The sequence below is a fragment of the Balaenoptera borealis genome (assembly GCF_965194805.1).
Source record: "Balaenoptera borealis genome assembly, chromosome: 5".
In the NCBI taxonomy this organism is placed as follows: Eukaryota; Metazoa; Chordata; class Mammalia; order Artiodactyla; family Balaenopteridae; genus Balaenoptera; species Balaenoptera borealis.
This window is the reverse complement of record NC_138862.1, coordinates 71,339,188-71,354,719: the sequence shown is the minus strand read 5'-3', so window position 1 is coordinate 71,354,719 and position 15,532 is coordinate 71,339,188. Positions and strand designations below refer to the sequence as shown.

Below are 15,532 nucleotides of genomic sequence, written 5' to 3'. Positions count from 1 at the left end.
AGGTACACTCCCAAACTCATTCTATGAGGCCACCATCACCCTGATACCAAAACCAGACAAAGACACTACAAAAAAAGAAAATTACAGACCAATACCACTGATGAATATAGATGCAAACATCCTCAACAAAATACTAGCAAACAGAATCCAACAACACATTAAAAGGATCATACACCACGATCAAGTGGGATTTATCCCAGGGATGCAAGGATTCTTCAATATACGCAAATCAATCAATGTGATACACCATATTAACAAATTGAAGAAGAAAAACCATATGATCATCTCAATAGATGCAGAAAAAGCTTTTGACAAAATTCAACACCCGTTTATGATAAAAACTCTCCAGAAAGTGGGCGTAGAGGGAACCTACCTCAACATAATAAAGGCCATATATGACAAACCCACAGCAAACATCATTCTCAATGGTGAAAAACTGAAAGCATTTCCTCTAAGATCAGGAACGAGACAAGGATGTCCACTCTCACCACTATTATTCAACATAGTTCTGGAAGTCCTAGCCACGGCAATCAGAGAAGAAAAAGAAATAAAAGGAATACAAATTGGAAAAGAAGAAGTAAAACTGTCACTGTTTGCAGATGACATGATACTATACATAGAGAATCCTAAAACTGCCACCAGAAAACTGCTAGAGCTAATTAATGAATATGGTAACGTTGCAGGATATAAAATTAATGCACAGAAATCTCTTGCATTCCTATACACTAATGATGAAAAATCTGAAAGAGAAATTATGGAAACACTCCCATTTACCATTGCAACAAAAAGAATAAAATACCTAGGAATAAACCTACCTAGGGAGACAAAAGACCTGTATGCAGAAAACTATAAGACACTGATGAAAGAAATTAAAGATGATACCAACAGATGGAGAGATATACCATGTTCTTGGATTGGAAGAATCAACATTGTGAAAATGAGTATACTACCCAAAGCAATCTACAGATTCAATGCAATCCCTATCAAATTACCAATGGCATTTTTTACGGAGCTAGAACAAATCATCTTAAAATTTGTGTGGAGACACAAAAGACCCCGAATAGCCAAAGCAGTCTTGAGGCAAAAAAATGGAGCTGGAGGAATCAGACTCCCTGACTTCAGACTATACTACAAAGCTACAGTAATCAAGACAATATGGTACTGGCACAAAAACAGAAACATAGATCAATGGAACAAGATAGAAAGCCCAGAGATTAACCCACGCACCTATGGTCAACTAATCTATGACAAAGGAGGCAAAGATATACAATGGAGAAAAGACAGTCTCTTCAATAAGTGGTGCTGGGAAAACTGGACAGCTACATGTAAAAGAATGAAATTAGAATACTCCCTAACACCATACACAAAAATAAACTTAAAATGGATTAGAGACCTAAATATAAGACTGGACACTATAAAACTCTTAGAGGAAAACATAGGAAGAACACTCTTTGACATAAATCACAGCAAGATCTTTTTTGATCCACCTCCTAGAGTAATGGAAATAAAAACAAAAATAAACAAATGGGACCTAATGAAACTTCAAAGCTTTTGCACAGCAAAGGAAACCATAAACAAGACGAAAAGACAACCCTCAGAATGGGAGAAAATATTTGCAAACGAATCAACGGACAAAGGATTAATCTCCAAAATATATAAACAGCTCATTCAGCTCAATATTAAAGAAACAAACACCCCAATCCAAAAATGGGCAGAAGACCTAAATAGACATTTCTCCAAAGAAGACATACAGACGGCCACGAAGCACATGAAAAGATGCTCAACATCACTAATTATTAGAGAAATGCAAATCAAAACTACAATGAGGTATCACCTCACTCCTGTTAGAATGGGCATCATCAGAAAATCTACAAACAACAAATGCTGGAGAGGGTGTGGAGAAAAGGGAACCCTCTTGCACTGTTGGTGGGAATGTAAATTGATACAGCCACTATGGAGAACAATATGGAGGTTCCTTAAAAAACTAAAAATAGAATTACCATATGACCCAGCAATCCCACTACTGGGCATTTACCCAGAGAAAACCATAATTCAAAAAGACACATGCACCCGAATGTTCATTGCAGCACTATTTACAATAGCCAGGTCATGGAAGCAACCTAAATGCCCATCAACAGACGAATGGCTAAAGAAGAAGTGGTACATATATACAATGGAATATTACTCAGCCATAAAAAGAAACGAAATTGAGTCATTTGTTGAGACGTGGATGGATCTAGAGACTGTCATACAGAGTGAAGTAAGTCAGAAAGAGAAAAACAAATATCGTATATTAATGCATGTATGTGGAACCTAGAAAAATGGTACAGATGAGCTGGTTTGCAGGGCAGAAGTTGAAACACAGATGTAGAGAATGGACATATGGACACCAAGAGGGGAAAACTGCGGTGGGGTGGGGATGGTGGTGTGCTGAATTGGGCGATTGGGATTGACATGTATACACTGATGTGTATAAAATTGATGCCTAATAAGAACCTGCAGTATAAAAAAACAAACAAAACAACTAATACTAAACTTTCATTGGGTTATTTGTATGGAAATATGTTAATATAAATGTTTCAGACATTACATGAAATTTCTAAAAACCTTATATTTGTATTTGTATGGAAATATGTATGGAAATATGTTAATATAAATGTTTCAGACATTACATGAAATTTCTAAAAATCTTATATGTTCTGGTATAATGTTATAAGTAATAATCCTAGTTATTACTTTAAAATGTATATCTCAGAAATAACTAATTTTCTTGTCAACTGCATTATTATGAACTTCCATCAAATCTTTAACAGTGGTCATTTTTAAGTCTTTTGTCATTTACAGACAGTTCTGGGTGTACTCTGATGCTTTTGCAAATATGTTCCTATAAAAGGCTTTCATCTTCAAGAAATTCATGGAAAAGACTGACAAGTACAGGTTTCTGGTAACTGACTGTACTGCTGAACTGAATGAATAAGCATTTTCAGAACTCTAATGAAAAACCGATGAACTCATAAAAGTGCTAACAAAAGATCAAGATGAAAAAAAAATTAATTACATGGGACTGATTGAACTGATGAGGATGAGTATAATTTTTGTGACTTTCTGTCTGAATTAAAAAAAAAAAAAATCCCACAAGGACTCAGAGCCAAAGAATATACAAATCAATTTTCACTGCAAAGTAAAGGAGTTGTTACAGTGGAGGATTACTGGACTGAATGTCAATATTATGACATAGTATGAGTGTGTTTCATGTTTGATAATTGCAATCATTGTTGCTTTTGTTGTGGTCATCCATGTACAATGCTTGGTGTCAGTCTATCTCTTGTAAAAATAAAAAAATAATAATAATAAAAAAAAAAAAGGCAACAAAGCCTTTTCAGGACAGTGCTCTTCACCCTCGGAGTCAAAATGAAGATTGGCGGTAAGAACTTAAGTCATTTCTGGAAAGAGATAAAGGAGTAGGAGGAAAGGAGTAAGGGGGTGGTGGGGGACAAAAGATAAAGAGAAGGAAGAGCTCTCCCTTCCTGCCTTTGTGCTCGCAGTCTTTCTCTTCCAGGATAGGATCCGAGAGTTTCCGTTCGCCCTACTGCTATGTGGTAAGAAGGAAAGATACCCCCTTGTTGGCGAATCAAATCTGGGGTATTCGAGGCGGGGGTAGTCCTCCAGTCCGGCTTCACTTTTCCCGCTACAGCACCCGACGCCGCCGGAACCAAGCTAAGGTGTTTCTATGGCAACGCACAGCTTCGGAGGACCTGTTCTTCTCCTTTAGCTGGCTACCATTTTGCCTCCCTCTGTTCCAAAGTATATAGTACATGTTGCAGTTTACAAAGATAAAAGGACTTAGGGAAAGAATTGTACGAGTGCTCTTGAACGTGGCTTATTTCAGTCAGAAGACGATTTCTGAGGCTTATTTTCTTGGCGGTGGCGGAAGATACCTACATGGGGGGGCAGGGCGGAGAGGCGTTTACCCACGAGGCCACGCGGCGGGGCCTTCTGTTTCTTTTTCAGCCATCTTGGACCCTGTGGAGGTGTGTGGCGTTCCCGCAGCTGAACTTTGGGGGCGAATAAGTGGGGTCGGCTCGGCTATATGCCTCTCATGATATGCTGGTGCGGCTCCGAGGCTTTACCAGCTCATGATTTCTATGGATTCCAGCAACAGGGAGGACAGGATGGAGGAGATACGGGACTGATGGTGCTGGTCCCCTGACCTCCGAGAATGGGTGCTCCGGTAACTGGAGTTGCTTGCGGTCCCTAGCGGAGTAAAATATAAAATAGATGCATTTTGTCTGGCAGCAGTGGCACCTTTAGGCAGGGTTCTTTGTTCATTTACTCCCACCTCAAACCTGGCTTTGCCTGTTTACTATGTCTTTCTTTAGTTTTTCTTTCCCATTCAGTGTTTAAACGTCTTGTTCTCTGCGTGCTTCTCTGGCTCCTTGATCTTTTTTTCCCCTATGATCGTGGCGTGAACTTTCTTAAGGTTTTCTTTTGGGGTTTCTAGGAGTTACTTCCTGTAGTGTACTGTCTTGCTACTTTAGGTTTTGTCTTCCTTTTGGAATTTGCTTAGTTATCAGGTATTCTCTTGAGTTTGGGGCGCTATTCCAGAGGAGACTAGGTGGGAAACGCGCGCTGCAAGATTTTAAACATTATTTTTGTTTTAAGGCCTGCTGGGAACAGGACTTCTAAAACGACAAATATGTCTGGGAGGTATGCGTTTTAAATATCATTGCTTTGTACTTGTAGTTTGTTTATTAGGCGTGATCCTACATGTGAGTTTAAAACTGGTGGGGAAAAAATTAGATGTTTGCTATATAGGTAACTTTTAGGTGGTTGTCATTACAAGCCAAATCATACCTGTGGTTTGTTGAAGTTAAATGAGATCTTTTAACAGCTTATGATTAACAGTATATTTTGTCTTAGGCTGTGGTCCAAGGCCATTTTTGCTGGCTATAAGCGGGGTCTACGGAACCAGAGGGAGCACACAGCTCTCCTGAAAATTGAAGGTGTATATGCTCGAGATGAAACTGAATTCTATCTAGGCAAGAGATGTGCTTACGTGTACAAAGCAAAGAAGTAAGTTGATAGCATTGTGCTTTTTGAGTTTTCACTTGATTGGTCTCATTTGAAGTTTGTTAAGTAAATGGTATTGTTGTGGTTTCTACTTTGGGAGTTCAAGGAAATTCATGGTTAGTGTTGGATATAGGTGTCTTCTGCACTTAGAAAAATTACATCTATTAATTTGTTTTAAGGAAGGCGTCAGGTCCTTGTATTATGATCTTAAGGTTTTATAGAGCATTTTTCATATCGCTTAATTCATTTTGTTGATCTCTTGAAGTTACAATTTTTATAGATGTTTAAAGATGTTATCTCTCTAGAGCATTGGTTCTTAAACCCATTCCAGATCAATTAAAATCTCTGGGATAGAGGTGGGGCTGGGGTGGACGAAATGGGTGGACTATTGTGTATTTAACTTGTATTTAAAAAGATCTTTGGGAACATGTTTTCATTTCCCCCATTCCCCTTTCCTCCTGCAACCAGAGTGATCCTTTAAATTTTTTAATTTTTTAATTTTTTTTGCCATGCGTGGTTTGCAGGATCTTAGTTCCCTGACCAGGGACTGAACCCGTGTCCTTGGCAGTGAAAGCATAGAGTCTTAATCACTGGACCACTAGGGATTTCCCAATCCTTTAAAATTATAAGTCAAATCATCTGTACATTGCTCAAATTACAACTCTTCCCCATCTCATTTAGTAAAAGCTAAAGTCATTAAGGAGCTTCCAAGACCGTATGCATTCAGGGCTCCCTCTGTCCTCTCTTAACCCAGCTAGGATTCATCTCTTGGCATCGTCTTCCTTTCCACAAGCCAGGGACACAACCTCAGTTTTTAACACAAGCTGTTCCCTTACCTTCGAGTCTTTTTTTCCAGTGTTAGCTTCTTAGTAAGGCCTTCCCTGGCTATTTAAAATTACAAACAAGTTCCTCTCTCCCTACACTCAAAATATCCTCACATTTCTTGTCCCCCCCCCCTTCCCTCCCCCCTCCCCATATTACAGCTATTACCATTTAAGCTAGGGTTGAGGGTAACTGGTCTGGAAGTCACCTTGATTTTGTACCACACTATACTGGTTGTCTGGGTTCTCATACCTTTTTTAATCCTCTTTTAAAATCAGCAACACAGTAACTCCTGGTGGAAAACCTAACAAAACCAGAGTAATCTGGGGAAAGATAACTCGTGCTCATGGAAACAGTGGCATGGTTCGTGCCAAATTCCGAAGCAACCTTCCTGCTAAGGCCATTGGACACAGAATCCGTGTGGTAAGTACATTATTAGCAACGTGGCACCTTTTGAATCAAACTAAGCTCACGGTGTTTGGCTTTGACTACTAAGGACTATTGTGATTATAAAATGTCACCAGTAGATCATGCTGTAAAATTAGGGGCTACTGTGTAAATGTATTATGGAACATTTTTTGGCATTATAAGAAAAGTGAAGGCAAAGGGTTCAAATGGATTGTGCCTAGATTTCAGGTAATTGCTAAAGCTGTCTGGGGGTGGTGGGGAATAGCACAGTTGACCCTTGAACAACGCAGAGGTTAGGGGCACTGTGAGAAATCCACGTATAACTTTACAGTTGGCTTCTGCATCTGTGGATTCAGTCAACTGTGGATCATGTAGTAAGTATTTACTGAAAAAAAATCTGTGTATAAGTGGACCCGCACAGTTCAAACTTGTGTTGTTCGAGGGTCACCTATTTAAATGAACAATTTTCTGGCAAATATATTTATTGGGCTCTGAAGTAATCGCTAGAAAATAAAAATTCAACATACCTTTTCCTGGCATAATTAATATTTCTGATCTCTTCATCATGACAGTCTTGTTCAAATAGGTATTAGCCTTATTTTATAGAGGAAAACCAATGCTCATGTCCCAGGACTTCAACTCCAGATTCTGTGATATTTTTAACAGGATAGCTCCTGTTTTCTTCAGTTAGGATCTATTTTTAATAGACATGGCTACATCCTTGGGGTCACGGGGTACTTTTGAACCCTGCTGAGCAGTTGAGATTTCTCATCAGAGGAGGTTTTTACTATCGTTAGAGGAAGCAAAATTAAATGGACTCTCGGGTTCCCAGTACTGGTTCTTAGTCAAAGAATGTTCACCTAGAAACTGAAGGCTCTAAAAATTTAGTTCCCTTCCCACGAGTATATAAGTCATTGGGTGCCTTTCAGAGATGGGTAATGGGACAATGGGAGATTTATTCATGTTGTGGTATTCAATAACTGTTTGTATATAACATGCACTTAATGACATTATGTTCTTTCCCCCCCCCACCAGATGCTGTACCCTTCAAGGATTTAAACTTATTGAAAAGTAAATAAATAAAAGTGTGGATTTGTTCCCTTGTATTTTTGTTAACACGGCTTAAAAAATTCTTTGCCCTGAATTCAGTTGCTAAGTGCTTAAATGGTGGTGGTTATTGGGCATTTTCAGAGTATACAGGAGCCCAGAGAATATGGCAATTACAGGGATTTAGACAACAGGAGGGTTTTGATGAGGATAGGATGTATCTTAATATAAGACCTTAAATGTTGGGGGGAAGGTTACAAGTAAGCTTTAGTTGGGGACGGTGGAAAGGAGTATCTTGGAAGGTTTACAGTGATGGAGTGCTGGAACCTAGCCTATGAAACGTTTTTGGACAAGTGGAGATACCGCAGAAAGGACAGAAGTCAATTTTTAGCCAGTATTGATACACACCATGAAACTTTTCCAGATTTCCACATCAAATGGATCTTCTATAACTTTTCCCCTTATTTCAGCTGTGGTACTGGTAACTGCCTCCCTCATTAAATTGAAGGAAACTGAAAATATCTTGACCTCCTAAAGTACCTTGTAGTAGCATGCACTTATTTAATATAGATTGGTTGGGAAACTTGGGGCTTAAAAATGGTAGTTGGGAGAAATTTGAATGAGGATTATATTGATGGTATTTGGCAGCTCATTTGGATGAGATATCCTTGGGATTTGTGACTGGACAAAGCATCCAGTATATAACACTTGACTGGGAATAATGTCTAAGTTGAAAGTGTCCCTAAGTTGCCACATACCTTAAAAAATCTTGGTGGGGGGTGGTCAGGATTGCCTGGACAGGGTTGCTTTCCTTTACTCCATGTTTTAATAGTAAAGTGCAGGATTGAGATGTTTTGGCATGATACAAAGGCAACTAAGCAGGGCTGCAGAATATTTTAAATCTCAGAATGTGCTGAATACAAGTTTGAACCAAGGCATCAGTTTGCAGTATGGTGGATTTAGGTGTTTGATGCAGTAGCAGGTACTCCTTTTGTTAACCAACAGATCTTGACGTTCCACTGAAAATATCAACAGAAAACTGGGAGTTTGCCAAACTGCACCCCTTTTAACAGTTTTTAATTGTATTTGGTTTCTCTAAGAAGCAGACTCTAAAAAATGATTAGCATGAAGGCGCACAGCAGTTCTACGGTTTGGTTAGTTTAATGGTGGCCCTGAAGCCAAAATTGCTGTTGGAAGAGTCACGGAAAAGGGGCTTGTGTTTGTACTGCCAGTCTTATTTGTCTAGCAGCAACCCTCAGGAGCCATGGCCTCAAGGCAAATGAGGTGGATGGTAAGGAGAAGCAGCTTGGCGTCATTGGTCAGTTATGCTCTCTTCGCCGGATCTAAGCAGTTCATTTCATGGCCCCACAACTTGAAATTTGGTTAGGGGACTTCCCTGGTGGTCCAGTGGTAAAGAATCCGCCTACCAATGCAGGGGATGCAGGTTTGATCCCTGGTCGCGGAACTAAGATCACACATGCCGCGGGGCAGGTAAGCTCGCGTGCCACAACTAGAGAGAAGCCCTGCACCACAAGGAAGAGCCCGCACTAAGACCCGACACAGCCAAAAGACAAAGAAAATAAATATTAAAAAATAAGGGGGGTGGGGTGCTTCCCTTGTGGCTCAGTGGTTAAGAATCCACCTGCCAATGCAGGGGACACGGGTTTGAGCCCTGGTCCGGGAGGCTCCCACGTGCTGCGGAGCGGCTAGGCCTGTGCACCACAACTACTGGAGCCCGTGCTCTGCAGCAAGAGAAGCCACCTCAATGAGAGGCCCGCGCACCACAACGAAGAGTAGCCCCCGCTCACCACAACTAGAGAAAGCCCCTGCGCAGCAACAGAGACCCAATGCAACCAAAAATAAATAAATTTATAAAAAAATAAGGGGGGGGGGTGCTTCTCTGGTGGTGCAGTGGTTAAGACTGCCTGCCAGTGCAGGGGACATGGGTTCAAGCCCTGGTCTGGGAAGATCCCATATGCTGTGGAGCAACTAAGCCCGAGTGCCACAACTACTGAGCCCGTGCGCCTAGAGCTCACGCTCCGCAACAAGAGAAGCCACCGCAATGAGAAGCCCGCGCACTGCAACTAGAGAAAGCCTGTGAGCGGCAACAAAGACCCAACGGAGCCAAAACATAATTAAAAAAAAAAACAAACAGCCAACATAAACTAAAGGTAACTACTTTGTTGTGCCAGTTAAGTAGATGTACTCTTGGGGATCATCGAATAGAGGAAGAGATGCTTGGGGGTGGTACTTCAGAAAAGGAAAATGGCACAAACATTGCGAAAGCAGAAGGCACTTGAACAATTTAACTGGGTTATGTAGTGACTGAAACCAATTGGAAGTAATTGGACAGTAAGTCTAGAAAACTACCAGCTGCCAGGATTTTAGACAATAGTCTTTATTTTTTTTTTTGGCTACGCTGCCCATGACATGTCGGGGATCTTAGTTCCCCGACCAGGGATGGAACCCTTCCCCCCTGCAGTGGAAACACTGAGTCTTAACCACTGGACCACCAGGGAAGTTCTAACAATATTCTTGTATTAGAGTGTTACTGAAGAGCTTGAGTGACAGGTGACAAGATTCATATTTTAGAAAGATCCTTGTGGCAACCCAGCATAAACTGAAGGAAGGGAAAACCAGGTAGGCTTTGCAGTCTTAACTGAGATATTTGAGTACTTTAATAGAGCAGACTAAACATTAACCGAATGTTTAAACCAATTGATTGTAGAGAGGAGTCTTCAAAACTAACTTCCTAGCTTTGGTTGCTGAACGGGTAACAGTGCATTTACAAAGTTGGGGGACTAGGAGACGGTTGGGTGGGGGGAGTGAGAGCCTGTATTACGCTTTTCTGCTCCCATAGCGAGGTTTGGTCAGTGCAAAGGCAGTCCTCAAGCCAAAGTTACATTGGAGGAGTTGAATGTTTCACAGAAATGAACTTAAAACGGCTAGCATCTTGTCCTTTAGACTATTGAAACTGCCCCTCCACCAGCATGACACTGCCTTTACCCCTAGGAAACTGAAGATGACCGGTACCATTCTTTACTCACAATCCACAATTTCTTTGTGGTTTTGTGTAGACAGTACGTTATAAAGTGATAAATTTTGTTTGACATCCCAGCTTCCACTAGTTGTGGGATGATAGACACATCTAATGAGTCTACTGGTAAAATGCCCCAACCATTTTTTTTTTTTTTTTTAAGTACATTATCTTCACCAATGAATTGTAAATTCTTGGGGATTTTCTGTTCTTTTTTTTTTTTCTACTACAGTTCCTAGCATAGTAATTTACAATATTCAGTTCCTGGAATGACTGTTACAGCTCGGTGCTTTCAGTTCCTGGTTTTAATTCTTTGTTTCATGGGCCACAAGGAGATTTGTCCCAATTTCCAATTTCTTATAGTTCCTCACGGCTCAGTTTTTAAGGTAGTTTCCTTAATGGCAAGGGTCTACCTAGTCTCCGGGGTTAATGCAGTTGCAATTCTTACATTCATAGAAGTTAAGGGATGGGGTTGAATAGTAAAGAACACATTTGATTTTACAGAAAATGACTTTCATTAAGTGGGTCTAACACGATACTGTAAATCAACTACACTTAAATTTTTTTAAAAAGTAGGTCTAGAATTGGTGACTCAGGATAAGTAAAAATGAAAATTACATTCCATTTACCTTTTATACAGAGAGCTAACCATAAAAGATTTTGCATGTATTTATATGTCTAAGCACCTGGCACCTAGTGAGTGCATATCTTTTCGGTGAATAACTGAATTAAAAAGTGAAAAACTGCCTCAGTAAGGACACCGACGTATCATCCCATTACCAACAGCACCCACTAATCTTCCCACAGCCCAACTCACGTGGGCCGCCAAGTGGCGTTTATTGGCCGGCTTCGCGCGAATGAGACGCGATGGACGTGATGCAACTCTCGTCTTCCGCGGTGAACTTCTTATGGGTGACGCTAGCCAATCAAAAAGCACCTTTCCACCGCCAAGTCCCTCCACCTGCCTCGAGAGGCGAGGGGCGGGGCTGGCGATGGGCGCGGAGGCGTCACGTACTCCATGGTAACGACGCTCGGCCTGAAGATGGCGGCCGAGACGGGTGGAAGAGCGAGCTCCTCGGCTTCAGGCCGGAGCCCGAGCCGGTGGCAGTGGAGCGGTTCTTTATGGGTCCGAGGCGTTTTACTCCTGTTGGGCGGGCTCCGGGCAAGCGCTACATCTATTCCTGTCTCCTTGGGCAGTTCTCCTCCCTGCCGGCACCACGTCCCCTCTGAGTCTGAGGTAGGGCGACGGAGGGGCCCTGTGAGGGTAAAGTAATACGGGAGGCGATGGCATAGAGGATAGTGATTGGAACAAGGGGTACTGGAGGAGAAAGCGAGATTGGGCCAGAGACTGAACTCTTAGAGGGCTGGGACCTGCTATCAACTCCCTTCCTGCACCCAGCGAAGTGGCTCACTTAGGCACTCAGAACGTCATCAGTTTCCTGCGCGGAGGGTTGTGCTTATCAGGAAGTCCTAGAGCAAAGGTTTTCAAACTTGAACGGGCATCAGAATCACCTGAAGGACTTGTTCAAACACAGATTGCCGCTCCATTCCCTCCCTCTGCCCACTTCTGACTCATTAGATCTGGGATGGGGCCTCAGAATTTGCAGTTGAAGTTCCCAGATAGTTGATGATGCTGCTTGTCCAAGGACCTCACTTTGGGAACCACTGATCTAAAGGTTTGAGAAGAAATTGATAGGAGAGCTAGACAAAGGCACTGAAGGGATACTGGGGATTCTCTGGAGACAAAATTTAGGTTGATTTTCAAGTTACTTCATCACAATGCTTGCTTTACCCTGTTCTCCTGCCCTGGAAGTGCCTGCCTCCCTCCCATTACATTTTTATTCCTGTCTAAATTCTTTCATTCTGAGTTCCTTAACCTCAAGGCAGCCTGCTGAAACCACCCCCAGTAGAATGTTCTTTCCATTTCACAGTATGTCTTATCTGTACTCTCTTCTGGCACTTAACCAAGTACCGCTATGTGGTGACGGTTTGTTTTCAGGCGTGTCTTGCCTTTGTAGTTAAATTGTAATTTTCCTTGGGGTAAGGTTTGTGTCTTATACTTTGATTTCTCCACAGTACTTAGATCAGAGGAGGGAACACAATAATCAGTATTCTTTGAGGAAAGAAGACACAGTACCTGGGTCAGGGCTGCATGTTGTGATTGATTTTATAATTTGTCTTCTTACTTTAACAAGAAAGATTAATCTAGAAATTTTCAGTTCAGCCCAGAATCTAAGACCATTCATTTTTGTGATAATTTCCAAAAATTTCTATGCATGCTGCTCATAACCGTATATGCCAGAATACTAAGTTTGGGGTTTGTGGCTGTATTACAGCTTTTATCATGACACTGCATTCTGGCTGAATTATTTTACTTTATTTTTTTTAGTCTCTTAGCAACTTGTAAGTTTATAATACAGTATTGTTGTCTATAATCACTATGTTGTACGTTAGATGTCCGGGACTTATCTACTAGTTGCAAGTTTGTACCCTTAAACATCTCCTCAGTTCCCCCCACCCACCTAGTGAATTCTTTTTAAAAGACATTCCCACAAAGCCCTGCACTTCTCTCTTTGAATTTAGATCAAAAGAAGAGAAAATAGTTCGGAGAACTGCAAAATCTCTGTACTAGAAGGAACCTTAATAGCTGTTTTCTTCTTGTGATTGTTGCCAGTGTACAAATCTCCTACTTATATTTGAACATTTCCACAAATAGGGAAGTTATCTCCAAAGGCAGCCCCTTTGCTTTTTGGAGAGATCATTGTTCTTCTTTTTATAGAGCTGAAAACACAGACGTTCCTGCTGGTCCAGTGGTTAAGACTCCGAGCTTCCACTGCAGGGGGGCACGGCTTCAGTCCCTGGCGGGGAACTAAGATACCGCATGCCGCATGGCACGGCCAGATATAATAAAAATATAGAGCTGAAAACTCCTCCTGAACCTTCCATCCACTATTTTTATTTATGGCTCTTGACTGAACAAACTAAATAGTGATAGTGCTTCAGATATTCAAAGCAAGCTATTAAGTTCTTCTTGAGAGTTCATATTCCTAATAAATTTTACTAGTTCTTCATAGTGTGTGTAGTAGCAAGTCCTCCTAACCAATCTCTTTGCTTTGGCTTGGACACAAAGTATAGGCAAGTACTATTCATTGTAATACTAGTGACTGCACCTCTTAATTGCAACAGGAAATTACAGTAACTTTTTATTGGTAATGGTGGGGAACTACGAAACATTTTGACTCATATATCTTCTTCTCAACTAAAAACTCTACGTTTTGTTTTGTTTTTGTTTTTATTATGTAAATTAAAACAAACCCCAAAACAGAATAGTATAATGAACTCCCATGACCCTTCACCCAGCTTCAGCACTTAACAGTATTCTCTTATTTTGTTTCATATACTTCTACCCATTCCCCATTTTCCCACTGTTACTGTTACTTAAAAAAAAATTTTTGTAAGGTTTATATATACTGAAATGTAGCAAATGCAATCATGTATATTTATGTAAAACCCACAACCCTATCACAATATAGAACATTTTCAAGTCTCCAGAAAGTTCCCTCCTGTCCTGTGCCAGTCAGTCTCTCCCATCCACCCCAGGCGACTATTGTTCCTTTTTTCTTTTGATATTAGATTTAGATTTTACATCAAATTAGTTTTGCCTATTCTGGAACTGAGCTTATATCAATGCAGTTATATAATATGTAGTGTGATATGGTACATAACTTTGGATTTTCCAATAGTAAATCAACCATGCATTTTTGGAATAGACCCTGCTTGGTTATGATGTATTATCCTTTTAATACACTTCTGAATTCAATTTGCTCATAGATTAAGGACTTTTGCATCTATGTTTATGAATGATGTTGGTTTATAGTTTCCTTTCTTAGTGAAGTTTTTGTTAGCTTTTTTTTTTGAATTTTTGAATTTTATTTAATTTATTTTTTTATACAGCAGGTTCTTATTAGTTATCTATTTTATACATATTATACATGTCAATCCCAATCTCCCAGTTCATCCCACCACCCACCCCCTGCCACTTTCCCCCGTTGGTGTCCATACATTTGTTCTCTACATCTGTCTCTCTATTTCTGCCCTGCAAACCGGTTCATCTGTACCATTTTTCGAGGTTCCATATATACACGTTAATATACGATATTTGTTTTCTCTTTCTGACTTACTTCACTCTGTATAACAGTCACTAGATCCATCCACATCTCTACAAATGACCCAATTCCGTTCCTTTTTATGGCTGAGTAATATTCCATTGTATATATGTACCACTTCTTCTTTATCCATTCGTCTGTCGATGGACATTTAGGTTGCTTCCATGACCTAGCTATTGTAAATAGTGCTGCAGTGAACATTGGGGTGCATGTGTCTTTTTGAATTATGGTTTTCTCTGGGTATATGCCCAGTAGTGGGATTGCTGGGTCATATGGTAATTCTATTTTTAGTTTTTTAAGGAACCTCCATACTGTTCTCCGTAGTGGCTGTACCAATTTACATTCCCACCAACAGTGCAAGAGGGTTCCCTTTTCTCCACACCCTCCCCAGCATTTGTTGTTTGTAGATTTTCTGATGGTGCCCCTTCAGATTGGTGTGAGGTGATACCTCATTGTAGTTTTGATTTGCATTTCTCTAATAATTAGTGATGTTGAGCAGCTTTTCATGTGCTTCTTGGCCATCTGTATGTCTTCTTTGGAGAAATGTCTATTTAGGTCTTCTGCCCATTTTTGGATTGGGTTGTTTGTTTTTTTAATATCGAGCTGCATGAACTGTTTATATATTTTGGAGATTAATCCTTTATCCGTTGATTTGTTTGCAGATATTTTCTCCCATTGTGAGGGTTGTCTTTTCGTCATGTTTCTTGTTTCCTTTGCTTTGCAAAAGCTTTGAAGTTTCATTAGGTCCCATTTGTTTATTTTTGTTTTTATTTCCATTAATCTAGGAGGTGGAGCAGAAAAAATCTTGCTGTGATTTATGTCAAAGAGTGTTCTTCCTATGTTGTCCTCTAAGAGTTTTATAGTGTCCAGTCTTACATTTAGGTCTCTAATCCATTTTAAGTTTATTTTTGTGTATGGTGTTAAGGAGTGTTCTAATTTCATTCTTTTACATGTAGCTGTCCAGTTTTCCCAGCACCACTTA

The 15,532-nt window shown here is 40.4% G+C and overlaps 3 protein-coding genes across 17 annotated transcripts in view; 2 read left to right on the top strand and 1 right to left on the bottom strand.

The window, feature by feature from the left end:
* The window catches only part of DRC9 (dynein regulatory complex subunit 9), a 67,694-nt gene extending 63,913 nt beyond the window's left edge, over positions 1-3,781 (bottom strand). For 4 of the 5 annotated variants that reach the window (XM_082392346.1, XM_082392343.1, XM_082392347.1 and 1 more), the window contains exon 1: positions 3,532-3,781. The gene's annotated coding sequence lies outside the window, so the exon portion shown is untranslated. The remainder of the gene's footprint in view (positions 1-3,531) is intronic. The other variant, XM_082392344.1, reaches the window with a different exon arrangement.
* A 146-nt stretch (positions 3,782-3,927) lies between these two features.
* On the top strand, positions 3,928-7,416 carry RPL35A (ribosomal protein L35a). 6 transcript variants are annotated; one of them, XM_082392352.1, is made up of 5 exons: positions 3,928-4,031; positions 4,663-4,707; positions 4,921-5,073; positions 6,171-6,315; positions 7,336-7,416. In XM_082392352.1, exons 1-5 carry the CDS (start codon positions 3,943-3,945, stop codon positions 7,357-7,359), a joined length of 456 nt encoding a protein of 151 aa, XP_082248478.1. In that variant the 5' UTR covers positions 3,928-3,942; the 3' UTR covers positions 7,360-7,416. The 6 variants fall into 6 exon arrangements, with proteins under 6 accessions (XP_082248478.1, XP_082248479.1, XP_082248480.1 ...); XM_082392354.1 differs by having other exon boundaries at positions 4,013-4,110; XM_082392355.1 differs by having other exon boundaries at positions 4,028-4,231.
* A 1,675-nt stretch (positions 7,417-9,091) lies between these two features.
* The window catches only part of LMLN (leishmanolysin like peptidase), a 135,645-nt gene continuing 129,204 nt past the window's right edge, over positions 9,092-15,532 (top strand). For 3 of the 6 annotated variants that reach the window (XM_082392330.1, XM_082392331.1, XM_082392333.1), the window contains exon 1: positions 9,495-11,621. In XM_082392330.1, the coding sequence (XP_082248456.1) occupies positions 11,403-11,621 (219 nt within the window). In that variant the 5' untranslated portion in view covers positions 9,495-11,402. Of the gene's footprint in view, positions 11,622-15,532 lie in introns of all 6 variants that reach the window. The other 3 variants (XM_082392335.1, XM_082392334.1, XM_082392332.1) reach the window with 3 other exon arrangements.

Coding starts and splice junctions, on each gene's coding strand:
- RPL35A (XM_082392352.1), top strand. CDS start 3,943: ATGGGGGGGCAGGGCGGAGAGGCGTTTACCCACGAGGCCACGCGGCGG. Junction 4,708..4,920: donor ACGACAAATATGTCTGGGAG/GTATGCGTTTTA, acceptor ATTTTGTCTTAG/GCTGTGGTCCAAGGCCATTT. Junction 5,074..6,170: donor TACGTGTACAAAGCAAAGAA/GTAAGTTGATAG, acceptor TTTTAAAATCAG/CAACACAGTAACTCCTGGTG.